We start from the raw sequence: 16,462 nt of genomic DNA on the forward strand, positions 1-16,462 counted from the left end.
ACGTATTAAAAAATGGTCGGGTTTAAATCTGGCTCGGGCTCATAATTACAGTTTATGTGTCGGGCTGGGCTGGGCTCGGACACAATGTGCACGGCCGCGGGTCGGGCTTGATTTTTTGGGCCCGATCGAAGCTCTACAATGGATGACTTCAGACAGAAGCACATGGATACCACAGCTAAGAACAAACTTACTGCTGATCCACTTTTCCATGTTGATAAGAGCATTAAAAGTAGAAAAAATAATGGGACAAATAGAAATCAAGGGATATTAAGAATAGATAAAAATGTGTGATTAATCGCGAGTTAACTATGGCATTAATGCGATTAATCGCGATTAAATATTTGAATCGTTTGACAGCACTAAAAAATACATAAAACATTTATGTAATATTTAAAGGTGTTAACTGTAATCTTACACTGCAAAATGATAACTTACAAAGGATTAAATTCATCACAATTATGGATGTTTGCTGCGGGGCGAGGGCTTCGATAACCTCTCTCTTTTTTGACCATACATGTGTTTGCATCCCTGAACTTGGCATGAGCATTTTAAACTAGATTTTTAAAAATTTTATTTTTTATAATCTTGCACATCCTTATTTGACTCTTCAATTTAATGGCCAGCCTGCTTGGATAACACTTTAGATTATTAGTCTCCAATTTCCTGGGATTCATTTAGTTATTAATAAATAATTTATTTGTATAGTTGCTGAGTTCTATATCCTTGGTTGTGTGATCCCTTAGGACTACGTAACAAAGTTTGTCAGCATTGGGGCTTTGTACTCGGAACTGATCGCCGTCAGTACCAAAGGAGAACTCTACCAGTGGAAGTGGAATGAGCCTGAACCTTACAGAAATGCACAAGTAAGATTCGCAATGCATATCAGACTAGATTGAACTGACCTCAGTTGATCAATGATGCTGTTGTGTTTTTAGACCTGCTTTAAGGCAGAATAGGGGTGTGGGATATTGACACAATTATATCTATTTTCTGGGAATTTATCTAACGATACTTAAATTATATTTTGCTGAGTGTTTTATTGTGTTGGTACTTTTGGCAGGTTTAGGACTGCTGTGGACAGCTGACTCCTAAAGTTTTTGGTTAGTTAACAGCAGTGAAAGAAATTACCTTTTTTAATAAGTTTAAATTTATTTTTACCTTTTAGAAAGCCATTTTTTATGACCTAATTAAAAGTATGCATCACATTTCAAAATTCTTACACTTAATAAATAAATTCAATTAGAATAATACACAAAATATGGGTGTTACCATTCAAATGAAATCACTACTACAAAATTCATCTTTGCAATGCAGAAGATACACAGAATCTGCATCTGAAGTGGCATTTAGATGCATTTACACATACGACACATATATATCTTAGACTATATATATTGCACACCCCTACAGCAGAATTCTGCTTGCATCATTGATTATTACTTTTCTGTTTATTACTGTAAAGCTGCTTTGAAACAATCTGGATCGTACAAAGCGCAGTGTTTCCGCTACACCAAAAATCATCCCGCCCCGGCTTCAGCTTCTCAGTGAGGTCCGATATTGTGCATACTATTGTGTTATTGTTAAGCCCCACTAAAGGCATAAAAAACATTGTAAAGCACCATAAGGTTTTCGTGCACTATATTCTAAGACTTCTAAAGTCATTCGATAGCATAATGCGAGGTAAAAATGAATATTTAAGTCATTAAGTTAAAGTTAATGGAAACTCATCTCTCCTCAATCATTCTCCATTCAGCATTCAAACAGCGCATCGCGTTCGGTTACGACAGTAACACGATGACACTCTCTTCAAGATCAATGTTCCCATTATTATACTTTATTTGTAGATAAAGGTCTATGGTTTTCATAAAATGGCTATTTTGCTGGAGTTTATGGTGCTTTCTAAATCATTTTCCTTTCTCCCGGGTGTCTGTTAGATTACAGCACTGGAGTAGAGAGCACTATGAATTGTTTTCATGTGCACTGTAGCTGAAATTTAGAACTGTTAATAGAAAAGGCTCAATAAACTGTTGCATATATATGATACACTAAGTCTTTTGTGCTCTCATAGAATCCTTCTATACATCACCCCCGTGTCCCTTTCCTTGGCTTGACCAATGAAAAGATCACCCACCTGTCTGCCAACAGTATCCGAGCCACTGTGGCCACCGAGAATAACAAGGTAAGACGACATTGTGATATCACTTTACAATAAGGTTCCCTTTGTTAACATTAGTTAACTACAATAGTTAACATGAACTAACAATGAAAATTCTTCTAAAGCATTTATTAATCTTAGTTAATGTTAATTTCATAATTTCCTAAAACTATTGAAATCTAAGTTTGTATCTGTTAATATTTAATGGACATGAAGTAACATATTAATAAATACTATAATTAATGTATTGCTCATTGTTTATGTTAAGTAATGCATTGACATTAACTAATGGACCTTATTGTAAAGTGTTACTGACATTTTATGAGAGTGGGTGAGAAGAAAATCATATGACAAAAGCTGGAAGATTACAGTAAGATTGGGTCACACTTTATTTTACTTTGTTTGTTACACTTGTAGTTACTATAGTAATAACTATAAATTATGCACAATTACATGCAAATACCCGTAAATCAAACTTAACTCTATAATAAGCTCAAGTAGTTAATTAATATTACTTGGTACTTAAATCTGTAATTGTAACAAGGATACATTAAAATAAAGTGTAACCTAAGATTGTGCTAGAGCCGGTTGCAAAAATCAATGACGCACAGTCTCGTACCAAAAATGTCCTCAGACCTCATATTTCCATTAACCAATCTGTATTGTGTAGGTGGCGACATGGGTGGATGAAACTCTGAGCACTGTTGCTGCTAAACTAGAACATGGAGCACAAACGTTCCCAGAGCTGCAGGGAGAGCGCATTGTCTCTCTGCACTGCTGTGCCCTGTATACCTGCGCTCAGCTGGAGAGCAGCCTTTACTGGTGGTGAGTTTACAGCAGGGGTGTCCAAACCTTTTTTTAAAGGGGGCCAGATTCGATGTTGTGGACACGCCTGGGGGCTGGATAATTATTTCTAAATAAAAAAATACTAAATAAAAATACAAGAAATATATATTTTTTATTTTTCACTATAAAATTAAAAAATGCGTTTAAGAAAAATAGCAAATATATTAGTTTAGTATAAATATATAGATAAAAAAACATTAATTTTTTACATTGCAACTGTAATATTTATTCATGGATGTCTTAATTTCTTTATTTTCAAACATTGCTTCTCATTTCAAGTTTGGGTAGGTGGTTGACACGTGTTCCCAAATGCATGTTAAAGTGACTCAAACTCAAGAGTAGATGCAGAGATGATGCAGAGCATTTAATCCGAAGTTAGCCACTTTGAGAGGCTGCAAACAACGGCGAATGAGCTGCTCGCGTGTGAAAACAGTGCCACACTTCACTCTGAAAAACACAGTGCATATATTTATTTCATATAAATGGCAGCCTTCGAGATTTGATAATTACACAAACCATATCGTGTAGCCCTGGTTTGAGCTACTGTGCTTGTTATCTGTGAATAAATTCTGAATTTCTTTTTCCTCCAGGGGTGTTGTGCCTTTTAGTCAGCGAAAAAAGATGCTAGAAAAGGCCAGAGCCAAGAACAAGAAGCCAAAGTCTAGTGCAGGCATCTCTTCTATACCCAACATCACAGTAGGAACTCAGGTGAGGAACATGTTTTGGGGGAGGGCAGAAATGTACTTTATTTGTAGAAATCAGTTTTTTATAATTGCCATATTAAATGTATCTGTATCATCTTTTGTTAAATCCTTGTATGTATTTATTTAAGCAATCAATCAATCAATCAAAATACTATAGGCTGTTACTAATGACTTTTGGTGTTGTTGATATCATTTTATCTTTACACTGCAAAGCTGGCACAGACCATGCATCTGAGATAGGGCTGAACTATTAATTACATTTGCGATAATATTGCAGTATGATAAAACAAGTTTGTTTTTTTTAACCGCAAATGCTACGATTTGCACTCTTTCTTCGCTTAGGTGTGTCTGAGGAATAACCCTCTATATCACGCTGGTGCCGTGGCCTTCTCCGTGAACGCGGGGATCCCTAAAGTGGGCGTCCTGCTGGAGTCCGTGTGGAACATGAACGACAGCTGCCGCTTCCAGCTCCGCTCACCCGAGAGCCTGAAAAACATGGAGAAGAACACCAAGACACAGGAGACTAAGTAAGATGGCTGTTTTTCTATGGCCATACACTTGCACCGAGGTATTTATGCTAAAAATAAGATGCTGATGAGTGTGCTTGTTCTTGTCGTCAGGACTGAGAGTAAGCCAGAGCTGGTGAAGACGGAAATGGGCCCTCCGCCCTCACCAGCGTCCACATGCAGTGACACTTCCTCCATCGCTAGCAGTGCTTCTCTGCCCTATAGTATGTACACTGAATCGCGGGCCCAAAAACTACCCTGTGCATTTCTACTACCATTTTGCTAATTTTTCTTTAATATAAGTGTTCTAGTCATAGCTTGACAATAATGATGGCCCGGAATTAGTAATTAATGAAATGGTCACCCTCCCAATTAGGCGTGTGCTGCATTTTTGGTGATTTGGTTTGTCTGCATGTATTATAACATGCATGTTTCGCTTTACTCTCGTGGCCTTTCTCACATCTTTTTTTTTTTTTTTTGTAGTTTAAGGACAATTTGGTTTTCATAATATTTATTCAGACTAGTAAAAAAACTTGCAGAATACATTTTTAAGTGTTTATTTTATTGCACTCCTTTTGCTCCTGTAGATTTCAATTGCAGTACGTATCTTTTACGTTTTCTTTTCCTGCACTGAGTCTCTGAAATCGCCACTTCAGCAGCTTTACATACAGCAAACTTTATGGTTTTATTCTTATCTGTATTCTCAAGGTTTTTTTTTTACTGCAGGGTGTTTATATATCCTTCACCTGCTTTTATACATTTTATTCCTAAAACATGGTGAAAATTTATTTTTCTGACAGTATTTTCTGGAGTGATTTAAAAAGTGATATCAAAAATCTCTTGTTATAAACGTTAACTCTAAAACAAAATGAAACGGGAGTTTTGAACTTCGCCTAATCCAGGCATTATTTTTGATTTCTGTTCAGTAAGACTAAAGTGTATGCAAATTACTGCATATTTCTTTGGATAATGTGTAATTTACATAATTAAACATGCCATTTCAGAAAACTTGTTATATATATATATATATATATATTGCAATTCTTAATGTAATCAATCCACTGGGAAAGCTTTGTGATATCTATTAGTTATTTTTTTTACCCTATTCACCAGTGGTGGCTTGCCGAAATAGAGTTTCAGCTTACAGCTGACTTTAACTAGAGCCGTTTAAACATTCATGGCTGATCTTTTGTGAGATGCCAAAAGATACTAAGATGCGGCTGCAGTGTTGTCTCTGCTGACTGATTACCCGCTGTGCTACAGAGCGAAGGCGCTCAACACCGGCTCCAAAAGAAGAGGAGAAGGTGAATGAGGAGCAGTGGCCTCTACGAGAGGTCGTTTTCGTGGAGGACGTTAAAAACGTCCCCGTGGGAAAGGTGGGTGCAGGCGTACACGTCGGCCAGCTTGATCCAGTGGAGACATAACTACAAGCGAATTATATTTCTCCACTGTGCTTAATTATCTTCATTTTTTGCAATGCATAACCTTTTCATGTAATAAGAATTTCCAATTATAATAGATGACTTTATATAAGCATACTGTGTTTTTCTTGACACTTGATGTTCCTGTCTGTTTTATCTCTGGTCTGTGCTTTGCTATTACACCTCATTTGCAACAGTTCTCTCTTTTGAACTCAAGGTGCTAAAAGTCGATGGTGCATATGTTGCTGTGAAATTTCCAGGGACGTCGAGCAGCGTGAGCAGCCAGAGCGCAGCTCCCACTGACTCTGACCCCTCCTCACTGCTGCAAGACTGTCGACTGCTCAGAATAGATGAGCTACAGGTAAACTCACACTTGCAGCTGTAAAAGTACACTCATTTGCAGTGCAAAAAGCATTGGTGGATAATTCAAAATGCCATTTTGATGGATGAATTGACAATTTTAGGCCTAAATTATTGTTGTCAAAATGCTCTCAGGCTGTGAATTGTCATTTTTAATGTTGCAAATGTTAAATTTGGCTATATCAAATTTTGAATGTCAAGGGACCCTAAATATTTCTAGGTGAGGGACCACCATCCTAAAATATAAAGGCATTTGTATGTTTTGTAGATTATTTTATATACAACATACTGTTTGAGATATTTAAATATACTTTTATACTATCATTGTACTAAAGCAAATTGTTAAAGTATTATCTGGAAAATATTTTGTTGACCGCGTATGTGAGATACTTGTTTTCTCTTTTCACAGAACTGTTTAATTGTTCATGTAATTTATTTTTTCTTAATGTACATTTTTGGTCAATAGTTTAAAATAATCACAATAAAAATCATGATGTCTTACTAGTCTTTAGAAAGCAGAATTAAATGGTTATATTGGTAAACGATAAAGAATTCATTGTGTTAAGCGTGTGTTATATGTATTTGAATATATTATATTATATTAAAATTATATATATTACAAAATATATTTTAAGTGCCTGGACCCCAGTTTGAAAACCTTTGGTCTGTATAGATATTGAAATATGATAACAAACTGAATTTTTAACTGGGAGACTTTTGTTCCCCTTTTGAACAGGTTGTTAAAACTGGTGGAACACCAAAAGTTCCAGACTGTTTTCAGCGCACACTTAAAAAACTTTGTATCCCAGAAAAAGCAGAAATTTTAGCTGTGAATGTTGACTCCAAAGGTGACTACTGTTTTCAGATTTATCAGACTTCATTTTGTTGTGAATTTGCCCTGTCATTGACGGCTCTAATGTCTTGGTTCCTGCAGGAGTTCATGCTGTGTTGAAAACAGGCAGCTGGGTACGGTACTGTGTCTTTGACTTAGCCACCGGCAAAGCCGAGCAGGAGAATCACTTCCCTACCAGTAACCTGGCCTTTCTCGGCCAGAGTGAGCGTAATGTGGCCATCTTCACTGCTGGCCAGGTGAGACCATTACACAGCCTGATATGTTTCATACACCTGAGGAGACTTTCCATTTCTCTTTGCCTGTTTTAACTTTCTCATGTTTCCATATCCTCAGGAGAGTCCCATCATTTTGAGGGATGGTAACGGCACCATTTATCCCATGGCTAAAGACTGTATGGGTGGAATACGTGACCCTGATTGGCTAGACTTGCCGCCTATTGCCAGTCTAGGCATGGGAGTTCACTCGCTTGCCAACCTTCCCACTAACTCCACAATCAAAAAGAAGGCAGCCATCATCATCATGGCTGTGGAGGTATACTACACCGGCCTGTTAAAGATTAGACATTACTCATTTATAAAAATTGAAACATTATTTAGAAACAAGTGCACAAAAAACTTCAGGGGTGCATCCAAAATGTATCAAATAATTGGTTCTCCTTGAGAAATTTACAAGCAAAATTAATTTTTTAACACAAAGTAAACGTAAATGATTTTTACATTTCTGTTTCAAACTGTATATATTGAATTATGAAATTATATGTATTTTAAATATTAAATTAAATGCCAGATACAGTTTTGAGTAACCAAAACACAAATAATAATCAGAATGAAAAGTTCTGCATAATGAAGGACTTTAAATTATGAGCAATCCCAAAATACACAAAGATGTTTTGAAATTTACTACTTCCAGCTGTTCTTTCAAAAAAGATGTGGGAGTTAAAAAAATCACTTTTACAACTTGCATTATATAATGTCCTTTTGAAGTTTAACAATATTAAGCCCTAATTAAAACTAAAGATATTTAAGACTTATGACCTTGGCTAATCAGAAAGATTTCCGGTTAATATATTGTTTGCTTTTTGCGTTTTAGAAGCAGACGCTGATGCAGCACGTGCTGCGCTGTGATTACGAGGCGTGCAGGCAATACCTGATCAGTCTGGAGCAAGCAATGCTGCTGGAGCAGAACCCACACGCTCTGGATGTTCTGCTGAGCCACCGCTGTGACGGCAACCGCAACGTCCTCCACGCCTGCGTCTCCGTCTGCTTCCCCGTCAGCAACAAGGAAACCAAGGAGGAGGAAGGTTAGCTTGCACTTTTATAGTGTTATTTTAGTATAATTTATATATTATATACTTTATTAATCGTTAAAGGATAACAGTCTCGATATGATATCTTATTCCTTAATGACATCGATTCGGCTGTGTCCATTGAACCTTTGACAAGTACGATCACACCGAACATTCAGAACTGCGTTCACTCTGCCACTGACCCACAGATATGAAACGGCTTCAAACAACCACACAGGATCATTATTTCTGTGTTACAGTAATTCAAATTATACCAGAAGTACTGGGATACGGTAACGACCAAAATAGAGAGAGAAAAAAATAGAAATACTTTCACCTTTTGAAAATAATTATTTATTGAATAAATCATTTGAGGTAATGAAACAAATGAAGTCTTTAGGAATGAGTCATTGAATCATTCATTAAAACCGATTAGTACCCCCCCCCCCTAATTTCTAAAATAACATTTTGTTTGAACCTTTGGTAAATTACATGTAATTCTTTAATATGTTGGTATTATTTCAAGTAAAGAAAATGTTTTTTTTTCTAGTTTAACAATTTTTACTTTTTTTTACTTTTTTTTATTAATAACTTAAAATCATTTTTTATTAATTATTTATTTTAATTGATGACAATCACTATAATTGGGAGCTTTATAGATAATTTGTAGTTTTCTGAGATGAGAAGCGAGGCTGCACATTAGGGTTTGGAACACAGCTGATGTTAGATGGTTATGAAACCCAGCCTGAGATGACTTCATTGATGTACGATGTGTTTCAGAAGCAGAGCGGTCTGAAAGGAACACGTTCGCTGAGAGGCTGTCTGCGGTTGAGGCCATTGCCAATGCCATTTCAGTGGTATCCAGCAACAGCTCCGGGAACCGCACAGGGTCATCCAGCAGCCGGGGGTCAGTATTCAGATTCACTGGGATACAGAAAAGCATTTCACCCCCCCCCCAAAAAACAAAAACAAAAATGCTCTTAAATTTTACACAAACTCAAAAGATTTTTGGTGAAAATTAAGAATGGAGCCGAACCACATGGAAATGCATAAATTACAGTTGTTACACAGGATCTATATTACTTAATTATATTACATTTACATTCATGCATTTGCCAGACACTTTTAACCATAGCCGCTTTTTAACATTTGTATTCAAGAAGGGTTTCAATGGGTCCTTAACCTTTAATTGAATTAAACTGAATTAAACAAATGTGAGGACAATAAATCATATCTTAAATGGTATAGCAAAAGTCATAATTATAATTTTAAGAGCTCTTAAATTTAAGGCATAAATCAATTGTATATCGAATGAAACATGTCTTGAGTATTTTAAACTTAGTTGTGAACATGTTCAATTAAATAGAATCTTGAGATATTTTGAGATTGAATGGGTTTTCTCTTTATGGATATACAGTATTCATTTTATTTGTGCCTTAAAGTAACACTATGCAGTTTTTCAACCTTCATAATATATTTCCAAGACCATTGTGATGGTACATCGACTTAAATGACACGTCTGCCATAGCCTGACGTGGTCTGTATCGCTTTTACTGGCACCATGTAACTTCGGGTTTCGGGTAGTAACCGGAGCAAAAAGAACTACAAAATTCGACTGCTTTACGGCATACATAGTTTTTCTTCGTTTGTGATGTCTTTCATAAAATCATGCCTCATACTCTACCTTGTCTCTGGCCATTGTTGATTCCAAAGCTGGATAAACAGCGAGCGTGCGCGTGCGACAGTAGGCTGCGGTAGGCTAAATTATTTACGACAGCGGTAATGGACAATTACGCATCCAACCTGTAGGGCGACCGCAGAGGAAAAGTTCCTTGGTGTTGCTTTAAAAAGATTTTAAAGTCTTATATTTATTTTAAAACTGCAGAAAGCCTGTCAAAGTATACACTTTATCAGTTAATGTATTCACAGGGAATCAAACCCATGAGCTTATTAGCATTGCAAGCGCAAGGCTATATTGTTTGTACAATATCGACTAGGGATGGGCATTCGATTAAATTTTCTTAGTCGATCGTCGGGAGAATTAACGATCGACTATCGTTAATCATTAATATTTTTATATTCAAATTCATTATTTATTTTTATATTATATACTTTTTATAAATTAAAAATGCAATGAAAATACAAAAATATAGCGCGTTTTTCCTCGATTGGATCTTTATTACAAGATGATCAACTTGTGGCAGTAAAACTGGACGTTCGGTTAGGCTAAACTTGAAGATATATGCGCTGCGGTGCTCGAAAGCAACGGAACCTGCAGCTGCGAGTTTGCGTTCTTAAACAGAGACCCTCGTTTGTTCCAAAATAATAAATAATAAAAAAAATCATGTTAAACAATAACTTAACCAAAAACATAATAATACTTAGATCTGACAGGTTTTGTCAAAATGTAACTCAGAACTATCCAAGAACGGAGTCGAGAAAGAGAGTGAGAAAGATTAGCCTACCTACTGTAACAATCAATTCGGCTAGGCTACTTAACAAAGCCTCATAAAAAATAACTAGTAACTCACATACAACTTCTACACCAGTCTACTGATTTTTGTTGAGAAAGATAAGCATGTTGATGACATGATCTGAGGTCAGACGCGACCGCAACCTGACCGTCAAGCCTCGTTTACACTTTCGCCTGGCTCTGCAGCGCGAGTCTCCACAGACTGCGCGCGCACCTCCCCAAACAGACGAGGCGTTTATACTCGACGCGCTCGCCTGTGAAACACCGAATACCGCAATGACGTCATTTTTGCCGCGCTCACCTTCGCGCTCGTGCGGACGCGTCGAGTGTAAACAAGGCTTCAGTCCAGCCGCTGAAAACACCCGCTCTGAGGGGGCTGACGTTGCCGGGATGCACAGGTACCTCCGCGCTAACTTGACCAGCCCGGGGAACACGTTCACTTTCCACTCACACTACGCAACGCAGCAGCATTAGTTTAATGATAATCGATAACAAATTAACGTGATCGACGAAATTCTTAATGATCAATAATCGATCGTCGATTAATCATGCCCATCCCTAATATCGACAACCAAATGTAAAAAACTCAAGTCTTTTCACTTTTGATTTTATTCTCGTTTCTCTAGCTTGCGCTTGAGAGAGATGATGAGGCGCTCCCTCCGCGCTGCAGGTTTAGGCCGCCATGAATCTGGCCCTTCCTCCAGCGACCACCAAGACCCGGTTTCACCCCCTATTGCGCCTCCCAGCTGGGTACCAGACCCTCCACCAATGGATCCTGGTAAGTTCAGCAGTTCTTGGGCCGTAACAGATATATTGCATGCATGCTATAGCCTGATGTCTTACAAAACCATTTTCTCCGCTAGATGGTGACATTGATTTCATCTTGGCCCCTGCAGTGGGCTCCCTTACCACTGCTTCCACAGGCACCAACCAGGGACCCAGCACTTCCACCATCCCAGGTACGTGAACCGCTTTCCATAGGACTCTCTACAGCAGTGGTTCTCAGCTGTTTTTGCTCCAGGACCTAGATTTTGCTTTGGACATCAAGTGGTGTCCCAATCAGACAGTGTTAAGGGCTGTTCACTCCAAGAGAGATAACTATATTAGCTTCCACACTAATGGATGGTGTTCTTCTGCTTCTCAGTGCGTTTGTTGTCTGCCACTTTGAATGCTTGAGGCTTTTAAAGCAGGATGGGTTCTGATTGGCTGTTAAAGTTTTTCATCTTTCAATAGCTGGGAAAAATCATTCCGAAAGTGATTTATATGTTGTAGTTGTGGTGTGAACTCTGAATATTTTTTTTACATTTAGATTAAACAAAAACAAAAAAATTATATATATATATATATATATATATATATATATATATATATATATATATATATATATATATATATATCTATCAGTTAATGTATATTTTATTTCATGTATCAAAATGGTTTTAGATAACATATTAATAACCCTGATACTGAGATTCAGAATAGACCTGCAAACCTTTTTTGGGTCAAGATCCATCCATTCGAGAACCACTGCTCTTTTTCAAGTTTTCAATCTCTCTTGTGTCTTCTGAAGGACCTTCATCTGAACCATCAGTAGTGGAGTCTAAAGACCGTAAGGCCAACGCTCACCTGATACTGAAGCTAATGTGTGACAGCGTCGTCCTGCGACCTCATTTAAGAGAGCTGCTCTCTGCCAAGTAAGTGGCCCTGCCGCAGCTCTAAATGATAGCCAATCTCTTTTTAGCTGTCTTTGAGTGTTTGTATTGCTGTTGTTTGGTAGGGATGCTCGTGGAATGACTCCATTCATGTTGGCGGTGAGTGGGAGAGCTTACCCAGCAGCCATTACTGTTTTAGAAGCAGCACAAAAAATAGCCAAAGGTAAGTACATCGATGCAGTTCAACTAAATTAGATGTGTGTTTCAAAACATTCAGAGACCTTTAGGATCTTGTGTTCTTGTGCAGGTGAACCGGGTCTTGGAGAGAAAGAAGATGCAGCCTCTGTGTTCATGGAGATGATCTGTCCTTCAGGCACCAATCCGGATGACTCTCCCCTCTACGTCCTGTGCTGTAACGACACCTGCAGCTTCACCTGGACTGGAGCAGAACACATCAACCAGGTACAAACGCCACAGCCTTTACGCAGACTGTGATTGTGTTTTCAGAGTTATCAACATATCAATATAGTTAATTCAATAATAATAAAAAAAAATCATATACATTTATAATGCTATACTTTGTGTTATAACTCATTGGCAATAAATGACAAACAACGAACACTGCTGCGTGACAGCAAATTTCACATCTTTCTCTCTTCTGACCAATGTAATCAATCTCCATTTTTTTGGGGTTGTGAAAGTTGTGAAAATGCTATTTTTCTTTTGATATTGGAGCAAATGGAAATACAAAAATATAATTTGTTGTAGTTTCCGTTCAGCGCTATATATATATATAATATATATATATGTTTGCCCAACAATGCCTGCTGCTTAGAGCCTTGGAAAAGTGAGAAGGGTCAATGAGCAATGCAAAGATCCTCCAAGCCACCAGTGTAATTAATCTAAATCAGTGGTTCTCAGCTAGTGGGTTGTGATGACGTTAAAATACAGGTTAATTTGCAGAAAGGATATATACATGGTTTGTTTACCATGATGAGTTATGAATTGCTGTCTGCTTAAATTTAACCATTGAAAATTAGGAAACGCTTAATGTATTTTATGTAAAAAAATGTAAAGTGTTTGGTATTATTCATAAATGTATGAATGCAAGGTTTTTTTTTTGCTACATTTTTAAAAGATATTTTCAAATGTATTTTTTACATTTAAGAAACAGTTGAGAAGCACTGATCTAAATTACTTCATAGAGTGGCACTGTGTGATTAACTGAACTTGTCTGTTTGCAGGATATCTTTGAGTGCAGAACATGTGGCCTGCTGGAGTCACTGTGCTGCTGCACTGAATGTGCCAGGGTTTGCCACAAGGGTCATGACTGCAAGTGAGTGCAAAATTGACACTTTAATTTTCACCACATGCATTCTCCTAGAAGTAGGAAATTCTTGAATGCATTGCAACCAGTGTTGTTATTGTTATCTTACATCTATAATAACAATAATTAGTTAAATTTATATAGTGCTTTTCTTGACACTCAAAAGTACTTTACATATGGAGTTATACTCTATTCAACCACCACCAATGTGCAGCATCCGCCTGGATGATGCGAGGGCAGCCATATTGCACCAAAAACTCCACCACACACCAGCTATCTATCAAAAATAGTTAACTTAAATAAAGCTGAGATAAATATTTGACAAAACTTAAATGTAAATTAGAAATATGGTCTTGGCAATTAACTGAAATAAAATAAGTTGAAGTACTAAAACTGAAATAAATAAAAAATTATATATATATATATATATATATATATATATTTTTTTTTCATATATTCATTACATTTCAGTTACTCTACCCTCTAGATTAGAAGATAGCAACATAGTTCGCTAGGCTTTAAAACAGTAATGCATGCTCCTTGTTTCTTCTCCAGACTGAAGAGAACGTCTCCCACCGCATACTGTGACTGCTGGGAGAAGTGTAAATGCAAGACTCTTATCGCGGGCCAGAAAGCAGCTCGTTTGGATCTGCTCTACAGACTGCTGACCACCACTAATCTGGTTACCACTCCCAACAGCAGGTATATTAACTAAAAAATATTGCAATATATGCTGTTTAAAAAGGAAAAAGACCTTTGATTACTGCCTCCAAATTTCTGTTGCCATACCATTTTATGGGGTCATTGGGGCAACATCCTAGGTTAATGTTGCCCCAATGACATGTTACCCATTCTGCGCCTTGAACTATTTTTTTCTTCTCTGTTTGTGTCTGATAGGGGGGAGCACATTTTGCTGTTTCTGGTGCAGACTGTTGCAAGGCAAAGTGTAGAACACTGTCAGTATCGACCACCTCGCATCCGAGAGGACAGGAACCGGAAGGCTGCCAGCGCTGAAGGTGTGTCTTTGAGTAGGGAAGTGACCTGGGGCTGGATTGACAAAAGTCGTTTTAAAGTCGTCAAGTCAAATTGATTTAGGCCTGTTTACACCTGGCCACTTAATGAATTTTTACTGATCGGATGGATATCTGATTTCTTAAAACGGTTCTATTTACACTTGGCCACATAAATATGTCTCCGCAAAACTGATATAAATCCGGTTTTCAATTCCCACACTATATGCAAATTTGACGGAGCTCACGTCAACGAAAGCAACAGATATGAGCTGCATTTTATTTATCATCAGCTAATTTCAAGATCAAAGACCGCAATAGGAGAAAGAGCGGCATCAGTACTGGTAAGATATAATTAAGTCTCACTACTTTTGATAAAGATGATTGTGTGTTGAGCGTCTGCGAGTTTGCATGTCGGCTTGCTGAAGAGATACTTAGCTACTCATCTGCGGCTATACGCGCTTCAGTAGCTCTGTCAAATCTGGCTATAACATCATATAGCCTATAACACGCTCACTCGTTAATTTAATTATTTTTTTGTACATTTTTGGAGGAGTAAAATCTACATATGTGGTTTCAACAACCAGATGCATTTACACATTTGGAATACGTATCAAACCAACTCCTGAAGTGGTTTTGAGTGATTGAGTTTAACGTCTCGAAAGCTTTTCGCAGGGCCTTTACACCTGGTCTTTTCACGATCGGATGGTTATCTGATCAAAGAAATCCATGAAAGAACTAGGTGTAAACAGGCCCTTTTATGGTACTTTTCACAATACACATGGTTTCAAAGCAGCTTTACAGGAAATCATGATGTTAATTTTTATAATGTGTTAATATCTTCATTCCTTAGTCACATTTAGCAGATTAGAGCTGGGTGATAATATAGTTTACATCATATAGTTTAGACTAAGGTACATTCTTACAGACTTTTTGGAACCAATCTTATGTGCATTTTTTGAAATTCTTAATGTCATAAATATTTTCTTTACAACATCTTATTTTTCTTAATAAAGAAAATTATAGGCTTTGGGTTTATCATAATTTTATGGCGGTTCTTGGCAAAGACAATGATCAACTCAATGGAAAAACACTTCAAAGGTCGTATTTTTGGGCTGCCTTCAGATTAATGCAGTCATAAGCACGCACACTATTTTTTCATGACTGACTTGATGGGTGTTTAGCTCTCAGCGTCATATTTTTAAATGCACCAATAATTTCACTTTTAAAGAGCCTGTCTCAAGATGGAGCGATCTGTTAATTTTCTTGTGTTCTTTCTAGTGTGAATGAGTATTTTGTCTGTGTGCACGCTTCTGGGGTGATTGCGTCATATGTATGAGCGCCTCATTTGTGCTGAATGTTGCTGAAAATTGTCATAATTATCAAATTAAAAGCTAGGTCTCCAGTTGTTAGTACTGAATTTTTAAGTCAGCAGTCATGCGTAATCATGACCAATCATTTTTTTACATTATAGATCACTGTTGTCACTTCAGAGTAAATATGTACAAGTGTTGGAGAATGAAACCGAAACACTGGCCAATGTATTGTTGGTTTCACTCACTCCTATATATGCGCGGCCTGGTGACCAATCTCCATTTGTTGGCGTGCGTTTCGCTGGCTTATCTGTGACCAGGACAGGAAGTCTTTGTTGCGTATCGAGAGCTCTGGTATCCAGGGTAATGTCGGCATACACCACAGAGGACGAACAACATCCAAAAGGAGTAACTGCCGATGCAAGAGGAAGCTGTCTGAAAGGGATGTCCAGGTACTAACCTGGATTGTATCCAAAAAGCATAAAACCACAGCTGCCCAACTCGCTGCAGAATTAAATGCACCTCGACTCTAGGGGTGGGGGAAAAAATCGATTCTT

The 16,462-nt window shown here is 37.5% G+C and overlaps 1 protein-coding gene across 12 annotated transcripts in view; it reads left to right on the plus strand.

The window, feature by feature from the left end:
- ubr5 (ubiquitin protein ligase E3 component n-recognin 5) overlaps positions 1–16,462 on the plus strand; it is a 65,490-nt gene that overhangs the window by 21,276 nt on the left and 27,752 nt on the right. For 7 of the 12 annotated variants that reach the window (XM_077221514.1, XM_077221506.1, XM_077221508.1 and 4 more), the window contains exons 10-30: positions 744–863; positions 2,069–2,179; positions 2,826–2,980; positions 3,592–3,709; positions 4,048–4,232; positions 4,326–4,435; positions 5,475–5,587; positions 5,850–5,993; positions 6,729–6,840; positions 6,927–7,081; positions 7,179–7,376; positions 7,935–8,145; positions 8,911–9,037; positions 11,230–11,381; positions 11,467–11,562; positions 12,174–12,297; positions 12,381–12,478; positions 12,563–12,717; positions 13,500–13,591; positions 14,138–14,284; positions 14,480–14,598. In XM_077221514.1, coding sequence (XP_077077629.1) covers positions 744–863; positions 2,069–2,179; positions 2,826–2,980; positions 3,592–3,709; positions 4,048–4,232; positions 4,326–4,435; positions 5,475–5,587; positions 5,850–5,993; positions 6,729–6,840; positions 6,927–7,081; positions 7,179–7,376; positions 7,935–8,145; positions 8,911–9,037; positions 11,230–11,381; positions 11,467–11,562; positions 12,174–12,297; positions 12,381–12,478; positions 12,563–12,717; positions 13,500–13,591; positions 14,138–14,284; positions 14,480–14,598 — 2,842 coding nt within the window. The remainder of the gene's footprint in view (positions 1–743; positions 864–2,068; positions 2,180–2,825; positions 2,981–3,591; positions 3,710–4,047; positions 4,233–4,325; positions 4,436–5,474; positions 5,588–5,849; positions 5,994–6,728; positions 6,841–6,926; positions 7,082–7,178; positions 7,377–7,934; positions 8,146–8,910; positions 9,038–11,229; positions 11,382–11,466; positions 11,563–12,173; positions 12,298–12,380; positions 12,479–12,562; positions 12,718–13,499; positions 13,592–14,137; positions 14,285–14,479; positions 14,599–16,462) is intronic. The other 5 variants (XM_077221511.1, XM_077221515.1, XM_077221512.1 and 2 more) reach the window with 1 other exon arrangement.

This window comes from Siphateles boraxobius, unplaced genomic scaffold (genome assembly GCF_051911475.1).
Source record: "Siphateles boraxobius isolate OS27281-9 unplaced genomic scaffold, OSU_SipBor_1 84, whole genome shotgun sequence".
Taxonomy (NCBI): domain Eukaryota; kingdom Metazoa; phylum Chordata; class Actinopteri; order Cypriniformes; family Leuciscidae; genus Siphateles; species Siphateles boraxobius.